Source organism: Macaca fascicularis, chromosome 9 (genome assembly GCF_037993035.2).
Source record: "Macaca fascicularis isolate 582-1 chromosome 9, T2T-MFA8v1.1".
In the NCBI taxonomy this organism is placed as follows: domain Eukaryota; kingdom Metazoa; phylum Chordata; class Mammalia; order Primates; family Cercopithecidae; genus Macaca; species Macaca fascicularis.
Window position 1 is genome coordinate 72,679,976 of NC_088383.1, and position 27,611 is coordinate 72,707,586.

At 47.3% G+C, this 27,611-nt stretch overlaps 1 protein-coding gene across 6 annotated transcripts; it reads right to left on the minus strand.

Moving 5' to 3' along the window:
* Positions 1 to 67: 67 nt before the first annotated feature.
* Positions 68 to 27,599, minus strand: SEC24C (SEC24 homolog C, COPII coat complex component). 6 transcript variants are annotated; one of them, XM_005565485.4, is made up of 24 exons: positions 27,534 to 27,599; positions 24,958 to 25,157; positions 21,387 to 21,522; positions 12,391 to 12,563; positions 11,795 to 12,166; positions 11,341 to 11,474; positions 10,022 to 10,090; positions 8,584 to 8,695; positions 8,239 to 8,366; positions 6,636 to 6,774; positions 6,312 to 6,427; positions 6,017 to 6,141; positions 5,686 to 5,877; positions 5,374 to 5,467; positions 5,060 to 5,176; positions 4,229 to 4,399; positions 3,336 to 3,432; positions 3,087 to 3,232; positions 2,754 to 2,892; positions 2,506 to 2,624; positions 2,224 to 2,403; positions 1,771 to 1,962; positions 1,444 to 1,533; positions 68 to 1,287 (listed from the first exon to the last, which is right to left on the minus strand). In XM_005565485.4, the coding sequence occupies exons 2-24, from the start codon at positions 25,127 to 25,129 to the stop codon at positions 1,147 to 1,149; spliced, it is 3,354 nt and encodes a 1,117-aa protein (XP_005565542.3). In that variant the 5' UTR covers positions 25,130 to 25,157; positions 27,534 to 27,599; the 3' UTR covers positions 68 to 1,146. The 6 variants fall into 6 exon arrangements, with proteins under 6 accessions (XP_005565542.3, XP_045255998.2, XP_005565543.3 ...); XM_045400063.2 differs by having other exon boundaries at positions 27,307 to 27,599; XM_005565486.4 differs by lacking the exon at positions 10,022 to 10,090.
* Between the last annotated feature and the right edge of the window lie 12 nt (positions 27,600 to 27,611).

Here is a 27,611-nt window from a genome sequence, read left to right on the forward strand (position 1 = left end):
CTCCGCTCAGCCGACGGCCAGGGCTAAAAGCAAAGTGAGCTTTCGGGAGTAAACATGAGGCTAATGGTTACATCTTAATTTATTTTATTTCTTTACAAATTAAAGATGCATTGAAAAATAAACCAATGAGAAATGAGAGGTCCAGAGCAGGGGCATCCCAGGCGGGGAGCAGGCAAGCCTGGCCACCGTCAAGCCTAGCCCTTGTCCTGCCCCCAAGCCAGTTGGGGTTGGAAGATAACTGTCAGCCACTCTGTCAATACCAAAGCCCAAGCGGTGTCCCGGCAGGAGAGAATGGCGCTCCAGCTGCCTCTGCCTCTCTCCCCAACAACCCCGGGCCTGAAGAAGCAGTGTTTCTCATGGGAGCTCAGAGTGGGATGTGAACTGGCTCTGTGAGGTATTGCAAGTTGATGACCAGGCTCCCTAGGCTCCCTATAGAACCATCCAGTGTTGGGGCCTCTCCAGCTGGAAAGGAGACTGGTACCTCTCCCAGATCTTAATATACTTTGCAACTGAATTCCCAGGTCATCTCTGACAGTGTCTCTCTATCCACGGAGTGATCATCAATCATTGCAGGAGAGAGCGAGTGAGCAGTGAAAGCAGAGAAACTTGACTTCTAACCTCCAGGCCCAAGAAGGACTGACCACTTTTCTCTCCATCACCTATGGGCTATACCCCAGCTCTTGTGCACCTGTATGTTTTATCCCTAATATAGGAAGTTGTGGATGACACTGAGCTGAATTAGCCACCCCCTGTAGTAACCTTAGGATCCCCACTCTTTCCTGCCTGCCCCTCTCCTCTGGGGAGACTGGCCCAAAGGGACACATAATATTGCCAGGGTCTGGGTGCCTCCAGACCCCCAATACCGAATCATATACAGTGAACTGAGAAACTACATTCATTATGACAGGATTAGCAGGAAAAAGAGGGTAGAGTGAGGGAACAGGGGCACCTTCGATCAGCAGGACATGACAGAGTGGCAGGATAGTTGAGCCCAGAAAGAAGGTGTCTCCTTATATCTCCCCCTCCCCCCCAAAGAGACTGAGGTCAGCTTACATGACATAAGATATGGTACTGTCCCAATTTCTCTGACATCCTGGGGTGCTTTCTGGAAGCTGGCCTGGGCCCTGTGCCATTTACCCACTTGCTTTAGCTCAGTAGCTGCCGAATCTCCTTGTGCATATGACAGAGAAAGTCCACATAAGATGCTCCCCCACTCAGACTCTTATCTTCCACCAGGAAGTGCTTGAACAGCATCTCCAGCTTGTCCTCCTGTTTCACCACGATAAGCTATAGCCAGAATTCAGGGTTCATGAGGCAATGCCAAAGGAAATTAAACATGCCCAGAAATCCCATTTGGCAGTCACTTACTCATTCCCCACCCAACCCCCACTTCTAGGCGAGGACTTGACCCGGTAAGAAATCCAGGGTTCAGATCAGTGTTACCTTCATGTACCGGGATCTCTGTGCCCTTAAGCTATCAATGAGGCCTCGAACCTTCTTGGACAGTGGATTATCCAGAACTGGCAGAACACTCTAGAACACAAAATTCATTTATCCTTATGGTAAGGCACTCTGAGTTCAGTCAAGGTGGGGCAGCACACATCTATGCATCATCTGAAACAAGGAAGCCTGGGAAGAATGACAGCAACTGCCCTTGTCCCCAAGTGTTCCCTGATATTTAAGGGGACTAGCACACTAACTTTATTGGCTCCCAATCGTTTCACAAAGTATACTTCCACACCCATATTCTCCTTGACTCCTTGCCCTCACCAAGCCACTGGTGATCTGACTGAAGGAAGAGACGCTGAAAAGGCTCTGGACAACACCCTGTTGGACGCTTGCTCCCACCCAGAGGAAGAGGTTGAGGCCATTCTCCAGTAAATACATATCCCCATTGCTTAGACGCTCTTCAGAGGCTCGAATTGCTGGTGGTTCGGTGGTACTCTCGATGGGAGACTTTGTCTAGACAAAAGGAAGGGAGCAAAAGGTTACCAAGGACCATAAGACAAGTCTGTCCCCCACCACACACAAAATTCTGAAAGCTAAGTCCTCAGATACCACCCCTTCTGGGGTCTCAGTAACTCTCTCAGTGTGAAAATTGCATCAGCTAAAATACATAAAAACAAATTCCACTAGTGTCAGACTGATATTAGCCTATCCTTTCCTCCTCCTAAGAGGCCCTTTGCTCCATGCAAGATCTCAAACTCCAACCCTCAATCGCACCAAAGGTAAGAGCCGAGGGTAGAAGAAGACATTGGTCTCAGCCACATCCATGGAGGTAACTAGCTGTCGGACATAGGCACGGTCATCAGTAGTTATTTCAGCTCCAGGCTGCAGGACATCACTCTTCAACACACAGTTCAGGTAAACTGGGAGTAGCTTCATGCACTCAGGAAGGATCAACTGAGGGGATTATCAAAATAAAGTCGATGATCATGAGAAATCCCTCCCAAATGCAAACATTTGTCCCAACAACCCCACCTCCCACTAATATACTTGCCCCACCTGTCCTGCAGAGGAGGGGCTAGCACAGTTCTTTCTGTAACAGGCCAGGATCTGGGCACACTGGGTGATGAGAGTGTCACGAACAGCCTTCACAGGGCTATTCAGGACTCCCCGATATGCTGGATGGGAAAGCAAAGACAGTCACTGGTCAGCTGCCCATCATGTATGCATTCCCACCATCATAACTACCCGCTCACCATCCTGGACCTCTCAGCCCCAATCCCACCCTGCCCTGCCTCTACCCTCACCAAACTTGGCCATGTAGTTGATGAGCGTGTCAGTCTCACAGTTTCGATACAGATCAGCCAGCTGGGTGCAGCAGTTCAGGGCCAGGTTATGGATGCGGAGCCGACGCTGCCCTGCACAGCTGGTGTAAAGCAGGGCACACTAGGGGAAGGGAGAAAGGGGGAACTCACACTCCTCCCTCACAAAGGCCCTTTGCTACATTATTAAACTAGAAGAGAGAAATGAGCCACTCCCCTGCCCAGTCTCTTCTTCCAGTGCTCTCTACCCACTCCTCACCCTCTTCTATACCAAGCGAATGACACATTTCCTGCCCAGCCCCGCCTCCCGCCTGCCACCTGCAGGAGGGCTCCGCTCTCTTCATTGAGCCGATCATCATGCTTGAACTCCACAGTCACCGTTTTGTCCCCATCTAGCCCAGCCAGCTCCACGTCTGTTGTGTTGCTCATGTAGAAAGCTCCAAAGAAATCTACAGCACGGATACCTGAGGCCACATGGACAGAGTTAGGGCAAAAGGTATGACAAGTGCCACATGCCTCCCTTCCAGACTTAGGCCCCCCACCTGCTCTTCTCCAACCAGGACTGACCAGTGCTTGTCCGGACCCGCATCACAGCATCAAAGCCAACAACCTTCTGGACATCACGACGCAGGTCACTCAGGAACCGCTCCTGGTCGTTCTCCACCTGCAGGGCCCCAGACCCAGAGTCATATCACTGACTAGACATAGCTCATCCTGCAGACAATCTCCCTGTACCCCTTCCACTCTACAAGGCTGCCTAATTATCATCATTACAGTGACGATGATAATGATGATGACAACAATAGCTTTTAAACAGACTGCACACCAGGTACCACACAGAGTGCTTTACATATAATTATTTAATTTTGTAGACAAATCCTACTTAAGTATTTTAACCCCATTTTGCAGATGAAGGAACAAAAGAGGGAGTACTTAAGTAATTTATCCTAGGTCATGTAGCTAGTAAGTGGTGGGGCCAGAATATCAATGCAGGACTGATTCCAAGGCCCATGTTCCTAACTGCCACACTCTCGGGCTCACTTCTTTAGACTATGCAGTCTTCTCTTCCAACACTATTTCTCTTTTTTTGGAGACGGAGTCTTACTCTGTCGCCCTGCCTAGAGTGCAGTGGCGCAATCTTCACTCACTGCAACCTCCGCCTCCCGGGTTCAAGGGATTCTTAGCCTCCCGAGTAGCTGGGATTACAGGCACCCGCCACCACACCCGAGTAATTTTTGTATTTTTAGTAGAGATGGGGTTTTGCCATGTTGGCCAGGATGGTCTTGAACACCTGACCTCAGGTGATCCGCCTGCCTCACCCTCCCAAAGTGCTGGGATTACAGGCGTGAGGCACCATGCCCAGCCCCAATGCTATTTCTATTAATGAGTCAGCCACTCCATATATAAGCAGGTATTCCCAGCCCCGCTGCCATCTGCCACTGCAAATACTATTACCATACCTGAAAGCAAGCATATTTGTAGACAGAGCCACCGGTGAGCTGGGGCACAACAGAGAGCGTGGCCACATCCACATACTGGTTAGGGAAGAGAAAGAGATCTACACAGCAGCCTTGGGCCACACACTCTTTGGCCAGGGTCTGATAGGCACCTGTCTGAGGCTGGAACAGAGTCTAGGGGGAAGGGAAATGGGGAGAAGAAAATGTTCAAATATCCCAGCTCTGCCCTATTTGAGAACTGAATAGCTAGCATGGGATATTCAAATTCATGGGAGACTTCAGATCTACTTCCAAGGATTTTGCAATAGTAAAAAATTCTCTTTTATATTATTTTTATTTTTTTGAGACAGGGTCTCACTCTGTCGCCCACGCTGGCATAGAGTGGCGTGATCTCAGCTCACTGCAATCTCCGCCTCCCGGGTTCAAGCGATTCTCCTGCCTCAGCCTCCCAAGTAGTTGGGATTACAGGTGTGTGCCATCACGCCCGGCTAATTTTTGTATTTTTAGTAGAGACGGGGTTTTGCCATGTTAGTCAGGCTGGTCTCGAACTTCTGGCCTCAAAAATCCGCCCACCTTGGCCTCCCAAAGCACTCGGATTATAGGCATGAGCCACTGTGCCTGGCCAAAAGTTCTCCTTTAAAAAATAAACAGAAGTCTACCAACAGCTTTGGCATCAGATGGAGTAGAGAAGTATGGCAGCAGTGGAGGTTGGTAGTCACAGATACGGTATTTGAAAGGGTGGAGTGTCTGGTCCTAGCCCCCATCAAGAAAATAGAGTCCCCACTTCCTCTGTAATGAAAAATCCTTCCCCTCCCCCATTTTCCAGTCCCACACCTTCTCCTTGTCTGTGTTGATCAGCTTCCTGTCATCTCTGTTCTTCAGTTTCCCTGGGGCCTCTGCAATGGGCAGGGATGTATGGAATAGAAAGAGCTTCCCTGCACACTCAGCAGCCTAGGAAAAAAGAGAGGACTACTTGTTTATTCTTTATTCATCCACCCCTTCCACTGTCATTTATTAAGCACCAACTATGTCAGACAGTTTAACTTACTGGACAGTCATCCACTACTGAAGAAAGAGGTTGTATCCCAGGGGATAAGATGGTCAGAGGAAAATGAGTTAGAGGAAGTTGCCAGATACTCCAGCCTTACCTTCAGAGCCTCCATCCCAGCCTGGATAACTGGGACAAATACTGTCTCTGTTTCCCTTGTGTCTGCAAACATTTCTGGAATCTGATCCAATAAGCTAAAGAGATAGGTGACGGAAAACAACCAAAATTGCTATCCAGATTCCAGATACCTCAGTTCTCAACTCCCTGAAGAGTCATCAGGCCTCTAGAATCTGACAACTCCTGGGCCACAGCCCCTTTCCATCTACTGTCCAACACCTCTGCTCAACTCCATGACCTTCTATGGTGGTACCCATGCCACTCCCAACCTTTACCTCCACAATCTGGCTCTTACCTGGTGATAACTGCCCGAGACTCATTGACGTTGACCAGGAAGCCATCCAGCAGTGGCACAAACATGTCAGCCACATCGGACACAACCATCATCTGTGGCTGGGCCAATGAGCTCTTCACATTATAGAAGTGGAGCACCTTATTGTAGGTGACAAAGCCAACGCGGATTGCTGACTCTTCTGCCCCACCCTCCCTGTAGAAGGTGACATTGTTACCTAGACTTGCCACCTTTTCCACCACACACAACTTCATGACATCAGGCTTCATCTCTTCAGTAAACCCAGACACCCTATCATTAACCCCAGGAAACACCACAGTTCTGTAACTCTCACCTAGGTAGAAAGTCTAACAGTGACTTGAGCTCCTCACAGAGGAGCCTAACAAGACCAGTCCTGATGGCATTGTAGGAGACGTCAATCATGAAGATAAAGGCAGGAGGGCTGGGGAACTTACTGTTCTGCAAAGGAAGAAAATGTTGGGGAGACGGGTAATGCTAACCAGGCCAGCTGACTAGAGAGAAGTCAACATCAAAAAGGGACAAAAAAGGGGTGAGGGAAATGATAACAGCCATTCTTAGCTGTCTCATTATCCTCCACCCACTGCTCCTCCCATGCTACCTTCCCTCACCTTGCAGTAATCTACAGTGGCCAAGAATTCATAAGAGCCCAGGGATAGCTCAGGACGGTCATAAGCATCCACACGTTTGCCGGTATGATCCAGGTGCTGAAAATACTGGGGGGGAACTGTGGGGAGCATGGCAGTGTGTTACTTGAAGATCCAGTTTCAATCAGTGTATCTAGCCCTAGCTGAGCTCACTCCACTATCCCTCATTCCCATGTGCCCTACTTCCCCAGCTCCTGAAAAATGGACCCTCATCTCTCTAACTATTAATAGAGAACAAGGAAGATACAATCAAGACCTTTCCCCAAATCCCAGCTTCCATGAACATACCATCATTGATACAGCTGCAAAAACAGCACTGGAAGCGCCTCCCTCCTTCAATGAACTGCATAAAGGGACACATGTATGCTTTGCAGCGGTTGCAGCGCAAAGGGCCAGATTCCCCATGGTCCACGACATATGGTGAAGCCTAAGGCACAAAGGAGAGGGGATCAGACATAAAGGAAAAAACTACAGTAGGTTCAGCCAGGAGATGAGGAGGAACAACCGGAGGGAGAAGGCGCATGGTGTAGATATTCTGCCTACAGAGGAAGTAGGAAGCACAATGATGAAAGGGAGTAAGGACAAATCACAGGAAAATGTCCCTATGAGTAAAAATTATATAGTTCTCTCTTGCTACATCCCACCCCCAGAGCTGCATTTCTCACTGAAAGAGAAGAGGAACTGCAAAACCGGCCGTATCAGACCAGGGGCTGCCATGGCATATGAGGGAGAAAGCCAAGATTATCTAGGATTCTCCTTTCTGGTCCCATCTCTAATCCCCTTCACTCTTGCTCTAAGAATCTGGACTCAGCCGGGCGCGGTGGCTCAAGCCTGTAATCCCAGCACTTTGGGAGGCCAAGGCAGGCGGATCACGAGGTCAGGAGATCGAGACCATCCTGGCTAACACGGTGAAACCCCGTCTCTACTAAAAATACAAAAAACTAGCCAGGCGAGGTGGCAGGCACCTGTAGTCCCAGCTACTCGGGAGGCTGAGGCAGGAGAATGGCGTAAATCCAGGAGGCAGAGCTTGCAGTGAGCCAAGATCCGGCCACTGTACTCCAGCCTGGGCGGCAGAGCGAGACTCCATCTCAAAAAAAAAAAAAAAAGAATCTGGACTCTAGCTCCTTCCCTTACCAAATATCTATAACACCTCCTCTCCTATCCCTGGGATTCCGTGCCAGCTACTGATGCCCCAAATGTCACCCTACACATAAGAGATCAGTGCCCAACTATCCCCAATGGGACCCAGATGGAAATACACAAACACACAGAGGAAGACAGAGAGAGAAGCGGAATATAAACTGAGCCTTGGGCTTCTAGTAAGAGAGAACCCTATCGTAAGATAAGCAAGGCTGAATATGAGTATCCTAACAAGGCCTGGTGGAGCAGCTGCCTCACTCGCTCTCTACATCCTGGTATCAGGTACTGGGGTGACAGATCAGGCCACAAAACAGGTGAGAGAAGGATCACTGGATCCTAATCTCGTTTTTTGCTTATATGCTGTCCTAACAGCCCTAACCTGGGATAACAGGACAGTCAGGAAAACATGGAATAATGTCCTTCTCATCATCTGGAGATTACCATCATACAAGAGGTTCCTACATTCAGCTGTCTTCTCCCCTACAGTTTGATCCTACCTCTTTTCATACCGCTTGTTCCCCCTAGGGACCATCCATGTTCCTTCACAGCAATGTCTTGGGCTTTCACTCTCATCCCTACCATCCCCTCTCCAGGGATGGACCCTGGGATAGAAAGCCACTAAAGATAGTCTCCTCTCCTGCCTAACTAAAATATCTTCCATTGTGAAGCCGGAATCACATCCAGGAAGAAAGTTTAGTCCCCCCTCTACCTCCCTCCCTTTCATTACACTCTAGCACCTTCCCTGACTCACCTCCTCTGGGGGCAGCCTTGCCAGCGGTTTGATGACTGCTGCCAGGGGCACCTGAGCCTGCTTAGCCATGTCAGATGTGCAAGGGATATTATAGGATGTACATCGGATGTATCGGGGACTTGCATTCCCTGAAGAAGGAGGTAGAAGACCCAAGTCAGATCACAGAATCCTTCCAGACACCAGCTCTCCATCATCTCCACAAAGCTAGAGGTGATGGTGGCTTTTTCCCCAGAGGGACTAGAGGGAACTTGTCTCTGGTTAAAAACCAAAAAAAAAAAAAAAAGGCCCCAACCATAAGCTGATAATCTTGAAGAAAAAGCCCCTGTGGGAGGAGCTAATTCTCACCTTGGTCTTTCACCAGGAAGTTGGTAGTGACTAAGGGTGGCACCTGGCCCCGTACTCCAGTAACAAATGGCTCTGTACCCCGGTTGTTCCTGTCATCTTCAATGACCTGAATCTGCAGAGAAGTGAAATGAGTTAGGTGACAGAAGAAAAAGGAAGTGTCAGGTCCCAGAGTGCCAAGAGAAAAAAAGGCTAGAGCCGTAACACAAAAACTAAAAATTTGCCAGGGAACACCTCATGCACCAGGCCTGTTCTCCTTCTGGAGATCATATAAAATGCTGCAATGCCAATCTTTCACCCTACAGCAGCCAATCTTTCACTCCCAGCAGCCTGCTGGGCTGGCAACATGAGAATGGGCTTCTTTATGAATTGACCCCAACCCCCCATCAATCGTGAACACCCTCTCATTCCTCCCATTCCAGGAAAAGCCCCAGCTCTGATGACAAACCTTCAAACATGATTAGATTCCATTCCCCTCCCCCATCATGCCTTCCCCGATCCTCTCTCCAAGACACATTCTGAGTCAGAGCAGGAAAACAGACAACAGTAACCATGTAAAAATGAATCTACCTGGAATGACTCTACACTCAATGAAATTCAAGGGACAGGGTGAGGAGAGATTTAAACGACCAGAAATGATCAACTAAAGTGAGGAAGCAGATGCTGCCTTACTTTCAGGTAAGCATCAATGTGTATATATAGGAGGAGAGGATAAGTACCCAATCCTTATAGCTCAATCCTCAGTCCTCCACATTTTGACAGACTCAGCAAAGGAAAATAAAGGACCTGCAAAACTCATATTCAGACCTTTATGCAGGCTCATGACCTTTGGTCAGTTACTTCAAGATGGGTTTGGAAAACCAGAAAAAGCAAAGGGCAAATGAGACTCTCTATCCCATGGCAGAAAAGTTGAAGCTTAGAAATATATCAGAGTGAAAAAGACTCTTCAGATGAGAAAGTACTCACACTTTCCCAAACCAGCAGTCTCTTCTCCTGTAAGAAACTCCAGTTTGGGATACTATGAATCTGTACGTTCCTATACCGATATTTCTCCACAACAGGCTACAGACAAATCAAATCCAAAGTGGAATGATCTACTGTTCAACTTTGTCCTCTTCCATCACACATCACCTGCAGGCTCCTGGAGGAGCCAGAAGGACTAAAGCCAAAACTTAACATGCCACCTGACCCCACCCTTAGAGCCTGACCTTCCACCACCCCATACTCAAGGCAAACAGCTTGCTACCTCTTCATTTACCTGGTGACTTGAGACATGCATATCCTTTTAGCTTGTATAAGTGAGTATCTATAAGGGCTAGGGCTAAAGGAAGAGAATGGAGAGGAATGGACATGGTAGATGAGGTGAAGATGAGGTCACAGGCATGCATGGATGGCACTAACACAGGAATGACATGCACAAACACCCACCCCCTGCACTTACTGGACTAGGAATGGCATCGGGGTCTATTCTGTGCCTGGTTTTCTGCTGAGGAGGCAGCTCACTGAGTTGCTTTTAGTGTTTTAATAATAAAGGCAGCAGGGGAATACAAGGAGGGAGACAAAAGAACAAGAGGCAGATGTTACTTCTCTCAACCCTGTTGAGTTAGACATGAACAGCTGGAGCCCAGCTCATACTGCTGAAATCAAGCCCCCTCTAGATACGAAATTCCAAGTCTTTCTGGCTCAACACAGAGGCTTTAATGGCTCAGACTATGATGTAGAAAGATAAGGAAAGGGACAAACAGGAGGCAAGCAGGAGTTATACAGGGAGGGGCTGAGGCTGAATGGAAGAAACCGTAAGGAAGAAGAACAGGAATGTTCCCCTAAAAGGCCAAACCTCCCATTCTAAGGACTATCTTATGCTACAAGAAGCCTCCCTTCACATCCAACCAGACTCTCCTTCTTACTGAAGGAGGGGGAAGGAAGGAGGGGCTGCTTAATTCTCCTGAGTTCTCCTTGGCCAACAGGCTCCCTCACTGTGGTGGTTACCCAAAGGAGGAAGAGGGAAGAGAACAGAATGGAATATGACAATGGCTAAGCATGGCAAGGTAACTGACATAGCAAATGTTACAGACAGAACTATAAAGTGGCCCCTACTTGTCAGTACAGTCCTAGTCTCTATTCTGAGTCTGATAAGCAGGGCCTGAGGATTCTGATGGCTCCCCAAGGGTGCAATTCACCCTCTTCCTGGGAAAAGCTCTCCAGTGGGACTTTACATACATACTGCCCTCATAAACTGTCGTTCACTCTTCCCCATCTACACAGCAGAAGCCTACCAGACAAAAGTACTGGGGACTTCCTCCTAAAACTGTCCAAGTAAGAGCAGAGAAACCAGTGAGGCTTTCCTTCTCTTAACATCTAACATAGAGAATTCCCACCTACTCTACCCATTAGGAAGAAGGCCATCCTTCTAGATCTAAGGGGACAAGACCCAGTCACTGCTCCACAGAAGGACAAAGGCTACCATACTATGTATGTACAGTAGTGACAGAGTACAGTCCTCAACTCACAGATCTACTGGTGCTGCTGCTCACTCTTGGTTTCCCTTCCTTCTCTGCCCATCTATAGAGTAAAACAGCCCCCCAAAAGACTCCTAGAACCTCAAGTTCCAGTTCAGAGTCAAATTATATGTAAGTTCTCCAAGAAGATGAACAAAAAGGGAAAATTATCAGAAAATGCTAGGCAAACATTTCATCTAGATTGACCTGCCTATCTGGCAGACACAAACCCTTCCTCAGGACCATGTAAGTTTCTACTTACAGGGCTTGGGATGGCATCAGGGTCCAGGCGCTTAGGAGGCAGTGGCTGAGGCCCAGACTGACTGCCAAAGGTGGGTGCTGCTGGGTAGGGGCTTCCATAATTAGGCTGAGGGCCCCGGGTTGGTCCGAAGGAACCTGAGACAAGGGCACAAGGTTGATGAACTCAAAATCCCATCCCTATCTCTTCTTAAGGCCTCAGGAAAATGACTAGACTCCTACAAACATAGAATTATGAGGTACACTAATGCCTGGCAAAGCCATTCAGAAAGACCATGTTATCTGAACTACAAGAAAAAATAATGTCTTATAAACCCCATATCCTAGGAATAATACCCTGAAGCTGCCCATCTAATTCACCACTTAGCAATACTAACAACAAACAAATTAAAAAACATCAAAAACCACCTGAGTAGCCGATGCCTCTAGATTCTAGACAGACCTTGGGCAAGACTCACCATTTTGTTGGGGCTGATAGCCTGGCTGCTGCGGGGAGTGCATAGGTGGCAGTGGTCCCAGGGGCCCAGTCATCTGGGTGCCAGGGGGCAGAGCTTGAGGAGGAGGTGAGGACACATGGTTGGGCTGGCTCACTGAGGGCCCTCCAAAACTCTGTCCAGGCAGGAGTGGACCAGTTATCGAAGGCAGCCGAGGACCCCCTGAAGCTGGGGGTGTGAAGCCAGAGGCCTGTGATGGGGCAGATCGCTGGGGAGTCTGGATCCCAGGATGACCTTGGGCCTGGCTAAGGGGAGGAGCCTGGCCCTGAGGATAGGAGCCATACAGACCAGAGTTAGGGAAACTTCCTGAGGCTGAAGCCAGCGATGTTGGTGGGCCTGAGAAGTAGAATAAAGGTAGAGTCAAAAGCCCAGTCATTCTGCCTCCTTGTTCGGTAAAGCGACTTTCCTTTCCACACAAGAGGGGCAGGTATGACTGTCCCATCTTCTGAGGCTCAGAGGCACAGGAAATACAAGGGAAATAATAGAGATTCAGGTATAACCCCAGAGTCTGATGCCTCTGAAAAGGAGACAGTAACACTCCTGTGTTCATAGCCACTCACCATAGCCCAGCCCTGAAGAGGGAGGGGCTGGGGCCACAGCACCGCTGATCTGCATTCCAGACAGCTGCGCTGTCACCTGTGCACTTGTCGGGGGAGGGCCATAGGGCTGAAGCACAGCTGGCTGGTTGCCCACAGGGGCCAATGGGGACCCAAATGGCTGAGACCCAGGCAGCCTGTGAAAAGAAAGAAAGCAGAGGTGACTAGTGGGGCTAGGACATCCTTTGAAGTCAGCAGAAGCTTCGCATCGTACAGGAAGCTACATTGTTTTGTGACATCTTACTCTCACCCTGAACTCTTTTATGGCTTCATACTTTTGTATATTTATGGGTAAATTATATTCCTGATTGTTTATACCATGATTATTCATGGAAAATCTTGTTTTCCATTAAGCTCACTCCACAAACATAAACCAAGCACCCTCAGGTCAAGTACTATTTACTCTGCTAACTAAATTATTGCTTCCTCTGCTTCAATTCTTTTTTTTTTTTTTTTTTTGAGACGGAGTTTCGCTCTGTCGCCCAGGCTGGAGTGCAGTGGCCGGATCTCAGCTCACTGCAAGCTCCGCCTCCCAGGTTCACGCCATTCTCCTGCCTCAGCCTCCCGAGTAGCTGGGATTACAGGCGCCCGCCACCACACCCAGCTAATTTTTTTTGTTGTATTTTTTATTAGAGGCGGGGTTTCACCATGTTAGCCAGGATGGTCTCGATCTCCTGACCTCGTGATCCGCCCACCTCAGCCTCCCAAAGTGCTGGGTCACAGGCGTGAGTCACCATGCCCAGTCGCTCGTTTTTGTATTTTTTATAGATAATGGAGTCTCGCCATGTTGCCTAGGCTGGTCTCAAACTCCTGAGCTCAACCAATTCACCCGCCTCAGTCTACCACAGTGTCTTTCCAATATACTTTCCATTCAGTGTCTCCCTCTCTGATTATTCCCATCAGCACAAAAACATACAAACATCTCTCAGACAAAAAAAAACCCAAAAACCAACTATAGTGGAAACATCCCAAATGTCCATCAACAGAAGAATGGATAAACAAAATGTAGTTGCCCGCCACCTCGCCCGGCTAGTTTTTTGTATTTTTTTTTTTTTTTAGTAGAGACGGGGTTTCATCGTGTTAGCCAGGATGGTCTCGATCTCCTGACCTCGTGATCCGCCCGTCTCAGCCTCCCAAAGTGCTGGGATTACAGGCTTGAGCCACCGCACCCAGCTCAAAAACTTTTTAAAAAATCCAACCAAATTACCTCACAGCCTCCTCAAACTTTTGCTCCCCTTTTAGCTAAACATTACAAAAGAATAGGTCTATACTCTGTCTTTATTTCTTTTTTTTTTTTTTTTTTTTTTTGAGATGGAGTCTAGCTCTATCGTCCAGGCTGGAGTGCAGTGGTGCGATCTTGGCTCACAACCTCTGCCTCCTGGGTTCAGTTCAAGCAATTCTCCTGCCTCAGCCTCCCAAGTAGCTGGGACTATAGGCATCCACCATCATGCCTGGCTAATTTTTGTATTTTCAGTAGAGACAGGGTTTCACTATGTTGGCCGGGCTGGTCTCAGAACTCTGGACTTCATGATTCACCTGCCTCGGCCTCCCAAAGTTCTGGGATTACAGACGTGAGCCACCGTGCCCAGCCTTACTTTTTATTATTATTTTTTTTTGAGACAGGGTCTCACTCTGTAACCCAGGCTGGAGTACAATGGCACTTACTTATCTGTGGCTCACTGCAGCCTTGACTTCCTGGGCTCAAGCAATCCTCCCACCTAAGCCTCCCCTCCCAAGTATCTGAGACCACAGGCACACACCACCACACCTAGCTAATTTTTTTTATTTTTTGTAGAGAAAAAAAAATAAATTATTATTTTTATTTTTTGTAGAGAAACAAAAATAAATTATTTTTATTTTTATTTTTTTGTAGGGTCTTGCTATGCTGCCCAGGATAGTCTTGAACTCCTGCACTCAATCAGTCCTGTCGCCTTGGCTTCACAAAGTGCTGGGATCACAAACATGAGCACTGTGCCTGGCCCAACTCTAATCAAAATGCCTTCCTCTGATAATCCCTTCCAGCCCGGACTGAGGTGTGGTTGTTCCACATTTGTTTCCAGAAGGTACTCCAGTAATAATAGTGTCACCCTAGATCCATTTTTTGTTTGTTTGTTTTTTGTTGTTGTTTTTGGTTTTTGAGACAGGGTCTCACTCTGTCACCCAGGCTACAGTGCAGTGGAGCCATCATGGCTCACTGTAGCCTCAACCTCGAGGGCTCTATCAATCCTCCTGCCTCCACCTCTGCTTCCCAGGCACACCAACAATGCTCAGCTCTTTTTTTTTTTTTTTTTTTTTGATAGTGAAAGGATCTCCCTATGTTGCCCAGGCTGGTCTAAAACTTCTGGCCTCAAGTGATCCTCCTGTCTCAGCCTCCCAAGGTGTTGAGACTACAGGTGTGAGCCACTGCACCTGGCCTCAAATTAAAAAAAAAAAAAATTAGGCCAGGTGCTGTGGCTCATGCCTGTAATCCCAGAACTTTCGGAGGCTGAGGCAGATGGATCATTGAGGTCAGGAGTTTGAGACCAGACTGACCAACATGGTGAAACCCCATCTCTACTAAAAAAATACAAAAATTAGCCCAGGCATGGTGGTGCACGCCTATAATCCCAGCTACTCAAGAGGTTGAGATAGGAGATTCACTTCAACCTGGGAGGTGGAGGATGCAGTGAGCCAAGGTCTCACCACTTCACTCCAGCGTGGGCGACAGAGCAAGACTTCATCTCAAACAAAAAAATGGCCAGGAACAGTGATTCACATCTGTAATCCCAGCACTTTGGGAGGCCAACACAGGTGAATCACTTGAGGTCAGTTCAAGACCAGCCTGGCCAACATGGTGAAACCCCATCTCTACTAAAAATACAAAAAATTAGCCTGGCATGGTGGTCACGCCTGGAATCCCAACTACTTGGGAGGCTGAGGCAGGAGAATCACTTGAACCCAGGAGGCAGAGGCTGCAGTGCGCTGAGACCGTGCCATTGCACTCCAACCTGGGCAATAAGAGCAAAACCCTATCTCAAAAAAAAAAAAAACATTATTGAGATGTAATTTCCATATCATTAAATTAATTCCTTTTAAGTGAACAATTCAATGATTTTTAGTAAATTTATAGTTATGCAGCCATCACCAGAATCAAATTTTATAACATTTTCATCATTCCAAAAAGATCCGTCATGTCCATTTGCAGTCCCAAGAACTTTTTTTTTAACCCATCCACAGTCAGCCTGAGAGAAACAGGACTTCTTATCTCCCTCTTCCAGTGTGCAGACCTTTTTTCCCCTAGTTGGCTTGCTCACTGAAGGTGCAGCCCAGGTCCAGACGTTATAAACAATATCTCAGTTCCAAAACTCCTCTCAGGAAAGCCCAAGGACTCATCTGCCTTCCCCAGTACCTGCTTAAATTTAAGGCCCTGGCTTTTCAAGATGATGAATCCACCCAACCTACAGGCAGCCCCAGAATCAATTTACCACTCTGATTTTCAGTCCTTACTTGACGGCTGGGCACAGTGGCTCATGCCTGTAATCCCACCACTCTGGGAGGCCAAGGTGGGCGGTTCACCTGAGGCCAGGAGTTCAAGACCAGCCTGGCCAACATGGTGAAACCTCGTCTCTACTAAAGATACAAAAATTAGCTGGGCATGGTGGCCCACACCTGTAGTCCCAGCTACTTGGGAGCTGAGGCAGGGGAATCACTTGAACCTGGCAGGTGGAGGTTGCAGTGAGCCAAGATCGTGCCACTGCACTCTAGCCTGGGCGACAGAGCAGGACTCCGTATTAACAACAACAACAAAAAATTCACATTTTCTTTTAAGCTTAACTTTGCACTTAAAATTTTTTTTGTTTCTATTTTCTCTCTCCTTTCTAGATGTTGGTAGCAGAGGGTTTTCAGATTATGTCAATCTGCCACCCAGCTGAAATTCTTTGACTCACTCCAACTGGGTAGTTTTCTTTATGTCTACACTGAAACTGCCTTTATCGATGATGCCAACCTTGCCGAATCCAATGGTCAACTGTCAGTCTTCATCTTACCATTTGGCAGCATCTGACATAGCTGATTACTCTCTTACCTTCTTGAAATACCCTCTTCACCTGATTTCAGGACACCACACTCTCTTGGCTTATCTCCCACCTCACTACTGCTCTTTCTCATTGTCTTTTTTTTGTTTTTTGTTTGAGATGGGGTCTTATTCTGTCACTCAGGTTGGAGTGCAGCAGTGAGATTTTGGCTCACTGCAACCTCCACCTCTTGGTTTCAAGCCATCCTCCCACATCAGCCTCCCAAGTAGCTGGGACCACAGGCATATGCCACCATAGCCAGCTAATTTTAGTATTTTGGTAGAGAAAGGGTTTCACCATGTTGCCCAGGCTTGTCTCAAACTCCTGAACTCAAGCAATCCACCTGCCTCTGCCTCCCAAAGTGCTGGGATTACAGGCATGAGCCACCACGCCTGGCCCCTCATTATCTTTTGATAGCGGCTCCTCTTTACTTTTAAATGTTGGTAAGCTCCAAGTCCTCAATTCCATTCTTTACTCACTTTCTAAATGATTTCATCCATGGCTTTAGATATCTATAGACTGAGGACTTCCAAATTTCTATCTCCAGTTCTAACATCAGTCTTGAGCTGCAGATTTGTATATGCAAATGCCCACCTAACATCTCTACTTGCATACAGTTTGTATGAGGGACTTGAGCATTTGCAGATTTTGGTATCTGTTGGTCAGGGGAGGTCCTGGAACTATTCCCCCATGGATACTGAGGAATGACTGTAGTGAGATTTGATAAACATTTTGAAGGTGGAGTCAATAGAATTGGATGTGGGTTATATGGCATCATATTTGCATATATCCTCCTGTATACTTTTTTTTTTTTTTTTTTGAGACAAAGTCTCACTCTGTCGCCCAGGATGGAGTACAGTGGCACGATCTTGGCTCACTGCAACCTCCGCCTCCTGGGTTCAAGCGATTCTCCTGCCTCAGCCTCCCAAGTAGCTGAGATTATAGGTGCCCGCCACCACACCCAGCTAATTTTTGTATTTTTAGTAGAGATGGGGTTTCACTATGTTGGCCAGGCTGGTCTTGAACTCCTGACCTCAGGTGATCCACCCACCTTGGCCTCCCAAAGTGCTGGAATTACAGGTATGAGCCACCACACCTAGCCTCCTCCCATATACTTTAAATCATCTCTAGATTACTTATAATACCTAATACAACGTAAATCAGGGGTGTCCAATCTTTTGGCTTCCTTGGGCTACACTGGAAGAAGTGTCTTGGGCCACACGTAAAATACACTAACACTACACTAGTGACAGGTAATGAACTTTAAAAAAAAAACTCATTTTTTTTTTCTTGAGACGGAGTCTCGCTCTGTCCCCTAGGCTGGAGTGCAGTGGCGTGATCTCGGCTCACTGCAAGCTCCACCCCCCGGGTTCATGCCATTCTCCTGCCTCAGCCTCCCGAGTAGCTGGGACTATAGGCGCCCACTACCACGCCCGGCTAATTTTTTTGTATTTTTATAGAGACGGGGTTTCACCGTGTTAGCCAGGATGGTCTCGATCTCCTGACCCGGTGATGCGCCCACCTCGGCCTCCCAAAGTGCTGGGATTACAGGCGTGAGCCACCACGCCCGGCAACCTCGTATTTTTTTTTTTTTTTTTTTTTTTGAGACAGAGTCTGGCTCTGTCGCCTAGGCTGGAGTGCAGTGGCCGGATCTCAGCTCACTGCAAGCTCCGCCTCCCGGGTCTATGCCATTCTCCTGCCTCAGCCTCCCAAGTAGCTGGGACTACAGGCGCCCACCACTTTGCCCGGCTAGTTTTTTGTATTTTTTTTAGTAGAGACGGGGTTTCACCGTGTTAGCCAGGCTGGTCTCGATCTCCTGACCTCGTGATCCGCCCGTCTTGGCCTCCCAAAGTGCTGGGATTACAGGCTTGAGCCACCGTGCCCGGCCAAACCTCGTATGTTTTAAGAAAATTTATGAATTTGTGTTGGGCCACATTCAAAGCTGTCCTGAGGCATGCAGATTGTGAGCCACAGGTTGGACAAGTGTGAAGTAAATGTTATGTAAAAAGTCCAAACTGTGGGAAATTCTTTGGGTTAACTGTTTTGTTTTCTTCAACAGATAAATACTAAGAAAAAGAAGACAGAGGTGGAGCTTATAGACTTAAAAGACACACCAACTGTTTTTCCTGTGGGTAAAACTAAATTGTGGTATGTGTGGTTGTACATTTGAGTGTAAACTTTTTTTTTTTTGAGACAGTGTCACTCTGTTTCTCAAGCTCTGGAGTGCAGTGGCGAGATCACACTCAGTGTAGCCTCAACCTTCTGGGCCCAAACGAAACCTCCACTTCAGCCTCCCAAATTAGCTAGGACAACAGGCATGCCACCATGCCCAGCTAACATTTTATTTTTTGTAGAGATGGGGGTCTCCCTGTATTGTACAGGCTGCTCTCAAAATTCTGGGCTCAAGCAATCCTCTCACCTTGGCCTCCCAAAGTGCTGGGATTATAGGCATGAGCCACCTCACCCAGCCAAGTGTAAACTATTTTTTAAAAACCACAAGAAAGTCAGCTGGGTGTGTTGGCTCACACCTGTAATCCCAGCACTTTGGAAGGCCAAGGTGGGTGGATCACTTGAGGTCAGGAGTTCGAGACCAGCCTGGCCAACATGGCGAAACCCTGTCTCTACTAAAAATATTTAAAAATTAGCCATGCGTGATGGCAGGCACCTACAATCCCAGCTACTCGGGAGGCTGAGGCTGAAGAATCGCCTGAACCTGGGAGCTGGAGGTTGTAATGAACTGAAATCACACCACTGCACTCCAGCGTAGGCAACAGGGCAGGACTCTGTCTCAAAAAAAAAAAAACATGAAATTACTGTAAGAGTCAGGATAATGCAGGATAATTGTTATTTATGAGGGGAGGGAGAGAATAATGTTTCAATCGGGGCACACGGAAAAGCCTTCTGGGGTGAGTGGCAAAGTTATCTTTCCTCATCTGGGTTGTAGTTGCAGTTACAAAGGAGTTTGCTATATAATAATTTACTAAGGCATACATTTGTTCTTTTTGTTTTTTTTGGGTTTTTTTTGAGACAGGGTCTTGCTTTGTCACCTAGACTGGAGTGCAGCAGTACAATCATGACTCACTGCAGCCTTCAACTTGTAGGCTCAAGCAATCCTCCCACCTCAGCCTCCCCAAGTGCTGGTATTAAAGGAGTGAGCCACTGCACCCAGCACGGACCAATGTATTTAAAACAGTTCCCTACCCCCTCACTGTACTCTCACCCTGTTTTATAACTTTATGTACATTTGTGTACTTGTTATCTTCTATGTACCCCACTTGTTTGACTTATGCATACTTACATTCAATGCTAAAAATGTGTATTCTGGACACCCAGTTAAAGTGTCAGAAAGTGACTTTTCTATTATCATACCTCTTTCCCACAGTTACATTTTACTCTTTATTTACCAAAAACAAACAACACTCCTGGTCAGGTGCAGTGGCTCATGCCTGTAATCCCAGCACTTTGGGAGGCCAAGGTGGGCAGATCGCTTGAGCTCAGCAGTTTGAGACTAGCCTGGGCAACACAGCGAAACACCATCTCTACTAAAAATACAAAAAATTGGCCGGGCGCGGTGGCTCAAGCCTGTAATCCCAGCACTTTGGGAGGCCGAGGCGGGCGGATCACAAGGTCAGGAGATCGAGACCACAGTGAAACCCCGTCTCTACTAAAAATACAAAAAATTAGCCGGGCGCGGTGGCGGACGCCTGTAGTCCCAGCTACTCAGGAGGCTGAGGCAGGAGAATGGCGTGAACCCGGGAGGCGGAGCTTGCAGTGAGCCGAGATCGCGCCACTGCACTCCAGCCTGGGCAACAGCGTAAGACTCCGTCTCAAAATAAATAAATAAATAAATAAAAATACAAAAAATTAGCTGGGTGTGGTTGCTCATGCCTGTAGTCCCAGTTACCTGGGAAACTGAGGTGGGAGGGTCACCTGAGCCTGAGACGTCCAGGCTCCAGGGAGTTGTGATCCTGCCACTGCACTCTAGCTTGGGCCACAGAGTGAGATCCTGTCTCAAAAAAATTTAAAAATTTTAAAAAGCACTCTAATAGAGATGACTGCCCTCCTTTAATGGACTTTCATGCTAAAATGGGTTTATTGGGTCATTGTACCACTGACGTTTTCACCATTTATGTGGTTTCCCTTTTAGTATCTTTCAGTTCCTAACTGGCCATACCCAAACTTAACCAATCAGTCTTACTAAGTGCCTGATCTAGAGGAAAGGGGCAAATCAAAAGAGATGTAAATAATCCTGAGGTTCTGTCTTCCCATTTCTCCCTTAGGGTAGGTTCAATAGGACTGCAACCATTATTGAAGACGTATGTCTAGTAAAGCAAGAAACTCAAGTTCACAGAAAAGGAAGAATATGCAAAGGAACCCAGGTACTAAGATGGGTCAATAATCCACAGGGCTGGACATCAGCAGTACCTATAAACTGGAAAAAAGAAGACAAAGTACAGAAGGGTAGAGGGAAGAGAAAAAGTGATCTACAAGAAAGGCAAAGGAGAGAAAAAAAAAAAAAAAACCCATAACTTCCTAACCTTTCTACTTTCATCAGAGTGATTTTATTTATTTATTTATTTATTTATTTATTTATTTATTTATTTGACAGAGTCTCACTCTATTGCCCAGGCTGGAGTGCAATGGTGCGATCTTGGCTCACTGCAACCTCTGCCTCATGATTCTTCTGCCTCAGCCTCACAAGTAGCTGGGATTTCAGGCACACACCACCACACCCAGCTAATTTTTTATTTTAGTAAAGAGACAGGGTTTCTCCATGTTGGGCAGGCTGGTCTCGAACTCCTAACCTCAGGGATCCACCCACCTTGGCCTCCCAAAGTGCTGGGATTACAGGCATGAGCCACTGCACTCAGCCTCATGAGACCAATTTTAGATTGACCAAGTACCTACCTTTGCATCTGAACAGTGGAGCTTGGCCCATTCTGTACATCTCCTTGGCCAAACTGGCCATATGCAGCCTGGCCACAAGGAGCCTGTGCTGTTGAGGCTGGAGGTGCCCCTGAGGAAGGTGGGGCTCTTGACATACCTGAGGGTAAAGGACAGAAACTAAGTGACTGGGAAATAACTTTCTCCTCCACCCTGAGCCAGGAATGCAAAGCAAGGATCAATAAACTCAGACCTTCACTGGCCCAATACCACAGTTTAGGCAGCGAAAAGGACACTACCAGCATACAACTCTAGCTACAGCAGTATTCTAAACACAGATTCCCAACAGGGGGCCTATACTCTCCTAGACAAGCATACTAGGGGTGAAGCTGTAGCCAGAGACACAAGAATGTAGGGCCTTCCTTTGATCACCATACTCTCAGTCAATCCAAGACTGCCTAATATTCTTACCCTAGACAACAAGTCAACTCTTCTAAGGAAAAGATCTTACTCCAGAACTCAGAAACCTGGAGCATATATGAAAAAGGACACTCAGAAGATGACCAAGTAATATACTGAACTAGGCTACAAAGAAAGACACTTCTTGGGGAGATTATTCTGCCACCTTCTTCATTCATTCTGCTTATACTAACTATATCCTTTCATCCACTTCTAAGTGTGAAAACTTCAAACAGCACGTGATTCAGGAACGTGTTCCTATAGGTCGGAGACCTTGTTTCTGCCCAACAGTTCAATAAGGACAGCTGGCCTGTCCTCCCGTTAGCACTGCCACCTATGTCCTCACAAAAGCTGTACTCCATCCTTCCTATTCCTTAGAACCACCATCAAAGCTACTTTCACTACTCTTAGCCATTCTTCACACATGAAGTTCAGGGAGAAAGCAATTAGTTACTTGGCACATCACTTTTGAAATGTGGATGACCTCTGTTCAAAGAATTGTTTTTCTTTTGCTCTGCCCTCAGTAGAGACTAGACATTATAGAACCTGCCTACAGGAACATGATTAACCTAAACTTGCTCACCAACCATGACAGAATCAGATATGTTTTCCTCTAACAAAGCTTTCTCATGAGAGAATGCCAAACTCCAGGACTTGACAAAGCGGAGGTGGACTCTGTTCAGCCAAAGTCTCAGCTTAGAATTAAGGTTCTTCCAAAGATCTGAGGCCTAATCTCATCACAGTTTTTTTTTTCCCCACAGTTATAATTAAAATCGTCATACTTCATTATTTCCCAAATCTTACTCGTATCTCTTTGATGCCTTCTTTTTTCCATATCCCTTTATAAAAGCATAAAGAATTTGGCATACCCTAAATCATCAGCTAGCCTAAGCAAAGATTTACTGTTAACTACTTCCAAAAAGCCCCTGTGGAGAATCTGTAGAGTACTAGCTGCTCTTCTTGAAAAAGTAAGGTAAGGCCGGACGTGGTGGCTCATGCCTGTAATCCCGGCACTTAGGGAGGCCAAGCCGGGTGGATCACGAGGTCAGGAGTTCAAGACCAGCCTGGCCAACATGGTGAAACCCTGTCTCTACTAAAAATACAAAAATTAGCCAGGCTTGGTGGCATGTGCCTGTAATCCTGGCTACTCGGGAGGCTGAGGCAGGAGAACTGCTTGAACCCAGGAGGCGGAGGTTGCACTGAGCCAAGATCATGCCACTGCACTCCAGCCTGGGCGACAGAGTAAGACTGTCTCAAAAAAGAAAAAAAAAAAGAAAGAAAGAAAAAGTAAGGTAAAAACCAAACACTCAACCTAAAGCAGCATCGGATTAGTATTCTCTTATTACCATGATATTACAGAGCATCTAAGAAGCAAAGGAAACTCAAGCAAAGGAAAAGGACTGATATCAGAAGAAAGATATGAGAGGCACCAAAAGTCAGGCACACAAATATCACACTTTTCATCCCCATAAACTACACTGTCCCAGGCTAATTTATATATAAGAATCATCAGTCCAACAAAAGGCATTCAACATATATGAGGAATAAATGATTTCAAAGAGACTACAAGTCAACAGGAAATATTCGGTCCTGGTCACAGGATCTAGAGGGGCATGGACCACAACCCTTCCATTTAGCTCTGAACAATGTGACCAGGTGATACCCACAGTAAATGAGCTGTCAGTGAACCTGGGAGATGTGTTCCCACTAGATGGCTTAAGGCAAAAACACAGTACCTTACCTAAAAACACGGAAGACAGCTGGGCGCAGTGGCTTACGTTTGTAATCCTAGCACTTTGGGAGGCCAAGGCAGGTGGATCACCTGAGGTCAGGAGTTCAAGACCAGCCTGGCCAACATGGCAAAATCCCATCTCTACTAAAAATACAAACAATTAGCCGGGCGTGGTGGCACATGCCTGTAATTCCACTTGAGGTTGGGAGTTCAAGACCAGCCTGAACAACATGGAGAAACCCCATCTCTACTAAAGATACAAAATTAGCTGGGCGTGGTGGCGCATGCCTGTAATCCCAGCTACTCGGGAGGCTGAGGCAGGAGAATCACTTGAACCCAGGAGGCGGAGGTTGCAGTGAGCCATATCGTGCCACTGCACTCCAGACTGGGCAACAAGAGTGAAGCTCCGTCTCAAAAAAAAAAAAAAAAAAAAAAAAACAGGCCAGGCACGGTAGCTCAAGCCTGTAATCCCATCACTTTGGGAGGCTGAGGCGGGCAGATCACAAAGTCAGGAGTCCAAGACTAGCCTGGCCAAGATGGTGAAACCCCATCTCTACTAAAAATACAAAACAATTAGCTGGCGTGGTGGCGGACGCCTGTAATCCTAGCTACTCAGGAGGCGGAGGCAGAGAACTGCTTGAACCTGGGAGGCAGAGGTTGCAGTGAGCCAAGATGGTGCCACTGCACTCCAGACTGGGCGACAGAGTGAGACTCCATCTCAAAATAAATACATAAATAAAATACAAAAATTAGCTGGGCGTGGTGGCACATGCCTGTAATCCCAGCTACTGGGGAGGCTGAAGCAGGAGAATTGCTTAAGCCCGGGGGCAGAGCTTGCAGTGAGTTGAGATCGTGCCACTACACTCCAGCCTGGGTGACAGCAAGACTCTGTCTCAAAAAAAAAAATAATAGGCCGGGCGCGGTGGCTCAAGCCTGTAATCCCAGCACTTTGGGAGGCCGAGACGGGCGGATCACGAGGTCAGGAGATCGAAACCATCCTGGCTAACACGGTGAAACCCCGTCTCTATTAAGAAATACAAAAAACTAGCCAGGCGAGGTGGCGGGCGCCTGTAGTCCCAGCTACTCGGGAGGCTGAGGCCGGAGAATGGCGTGAACCCGGGAGGCGGAGCTTGCAGTGAGCTGAGATCCGGCCACTGCACTCCAGCCTGGGCGACAGAGCGAGACTCCGTCTCAAAAAAAAAAAAAAAAAAAAAAAAAAAAAAAAATAATAATAATAATAATAAAAGGGAAGGGCGCCCACAGGGCTCTCAGCTACACAGGGCCAGATTTATGTTCCTCAATCCCAGTCACCCAAACTCCTCAGGTAGCTTAGCTAGAGCAATACAACCCAACCTGAAGACTCTGCTGATTTCCCTCCCTAGCTCAAAAGAAACAGAAACATACCTTGGGGGGGTGTTTGCTGATAGCCTGGTACTGGGCCATTGTAGGCTCCATAGGGAATGGTGGGGGCTGTGGACCCTGACTGCCCACCGTAGCTGGACTGATGATACCCTGGGTAGACGGGCTGGGGCTGCCCAAATGATGGCACAGGTGGAACTGACTGATTGACGTTCATTATGAAAGCATTCCCGGTTTGGTCTCACCTATTAGAGAGACAGAAAAGAAATTAGTTAAAATGAACTTTCTAAAGAGAGCAACTATTCAGGGCAGGAAGTAGAGATAAAAAGAAATTGATCTTATCAGACAGTGATGAGTTTAATAATCCTCACACATCCACAGGATGTTAGTAATTTTCTGCCCCAGTCAGTATTCAGATTACCTTCTTAAAAGCAAGGATTTTGTTACTCTGACCACCCCCCCCCCTTGTCACTGTCTAAAGAATATAAATTTCAACTTCAGACAGACCCACTGAAATGGAGCAGCAGCCTCCATTCCCCAGTGGTATGATTTCTGGTGTCTAGTCACACAGAGTCTTGTGGCTGATGAACTACCTTGATGTTACAGGTAAAAGAAACAATGTTCCCACTTTCCATTCATTCACTCTAGCATCCATTCATTCAACAAACATCGAGTACCCTCTAGTGTGCCAAACAATTGATTTAAAATCAATCAGGCTAAAAGTCTAAAACAGATCCGCTAAAATCCTTCCCCCTCAATGACAAAATTTAGACTGATTTACAGAAATGACATTCTTTAGCTAAACTGCCATAATACAAATGATACTCCGACCCCAGTCTTTCCACCAAAAGAGTGTATGGACCTTAAAACTGAAGGGTTTTTTTGTTTTGTTTTGTTTTTGAAACAGAGTCTTGCTTTGTTGCCAGGCTGGAGTGTGTAGTGGTGGCGCCATCTCAGCTCACTGCAATCTCCGCCTCCCGGGTTCAAGCGATTCTCCTGCCTCAGCCTCCCGAGTAGCTGGGATTACAGGCACATGCCATCATGCCTGGCTAGTTTTTGTATTTTTAGTAGAGACTGCGTTTCACCCTGTTAGCCAAGCTGGTCTCGATCTCCTGACCTCGTGATCTGCCCACCTTGGCCTCCCAAAGTGCTGGGATTATAGGCGTGAGCCACCACACCCGGCCAAAACCGAAGCATTAAAATCAATAAATGTTGGCCGGGCGCAGTGGCTCACACCTATAATCCCAGCACTTTGGGAGGCCAAGGCAGGCAGATCACTTGAGGTCAGGAGTTCATGACCAGCCTGGCCAACATGGAGAAACCCAGTCTCTACTAAAAATACAAAAACTAGCCGGGCACGATGGCACGCGCCTGTAATCCGAGCTACTTGGGAGGCTGAGGCAGGAGAATCGCTTGAACCCGGGAGGCAGAGGTTGCAGTGAGCTGAGATCGTGCCACTGCACTCCAGCCTGAACAACACAGCAAGACTCCCTTTCAAAAAAAAGAATAATAATAAATAAATGTAAAGGACACCTGAAAACTCTAGCAAGGTAACAGATTAAAACCGAGTGCAGAACAGGCACCTTCTTCACATAATCTGAGGAAACAGTTCAAGAATCAGGGGCAAAGTTAGATTTCATGGAAAAAATCATTCATCTCATCCCTCAAGCAGAAGACTATAAATATTCTAAATTTCAATGCACTTCTCCAACTCTCCTGTTTCTGCTCCCCTTACGATTGTTACGAATCTCGGCCACCATCAAAATTATTACAATCTTGCTCACCAACACAGGGATGAATTAGAGGGCCTTTTCTAGATAAGGTCTTTCCAAGAAAACTATCTCATCACATCTACTTTCAACAGCTGTATCATTCCAATTATCCTATAGACAGAAGAGGCCCAGGAAGCAGAAGCACTCAGAGTTGCTGCAGAGGGAACAATGGGCCTCTCCCCCTTTGCTAGAAGGGCCACCTTGACTATAGAAAATGAGCTGATCCTCGTCCAAAACTCTTTAAACTCAAAGTTATCTCAGTAGCTGTTCGTCCAAATCCTAAACCTTACACAGATCACTAACACTAAGTTTAAAATATGTCCCCTCCCTATATCTTTCCAAAGTCGGGGGGAGGGGTAAAGAAAGGAGCTTCTTCTCCAGAAAATAATTCCCTCAAACACATTCAAGATCTTGGAGTCAGACTGAAGTCTCGACTCCATTCTGGTGGATAGTCGAGGGTGACAACCCAAAGGGGCGGGGCAAGCTTCCTAGAACTCTGAATGTAGTCAAGCTATGGAGCCTCGGAGAGCCGGGGATCAAGACCGAGAAGCCAAGTCAGCTTCTAAGGCCACGATAAGAGAGGCGGCTGCTCTATTGAGCACAGAGTCCAAGCGTCTTGCACCTTTTAACAGGCTCGGGGCAGGAAGCAGGAGCCGGAATCTGGGCCGAGAGACGAAGGGAGGGTCTAGGACCTGCTCCTGGATAGTGGATGCGTGAGGTGAGGGTCTCTTCCCAGGCCCCGCCCCCAGGCTCCTCCCTTCTTTCTGAAACCGGACCCCAATCTGGCCAGTAATACCCTGACCTCTCCTTCGCTTTCCTACCCACCAACCTCCCGATGCCACTCCTCACCCGGCTCCAGATCCAGGTTAGACTTCGTTCCTAACGTCAAGGCTCCCAGGCTTCACTTCCGGTTCCGAGGGGGGTCGT

Bases quoted from the DNA above. Each gene is read 5' to 3' on its own strand.
- SEC24C (XM_005565485.4), bottom strand. From the start codon at position 25,129: ATGAACGTCAATCAGTCAGTTCCACCTGTGCCATCATTTGGGCAGCCC. The intron at 11,475-11,794 runs GTGAGTCTTGCC...CCCTTGTCTCAG, and splicing joins CTATCAGCCCCAACAAAATG to GTTCCTTCGGACCAACCCGG. The intron at 8,367-8,583 runs GTGAGAATTAGC...CTCCTTCTTCAG, and splicing joins CTTCCTGGTGAAAGACCAAG to GGAATGCAAGTCCCCGATAC.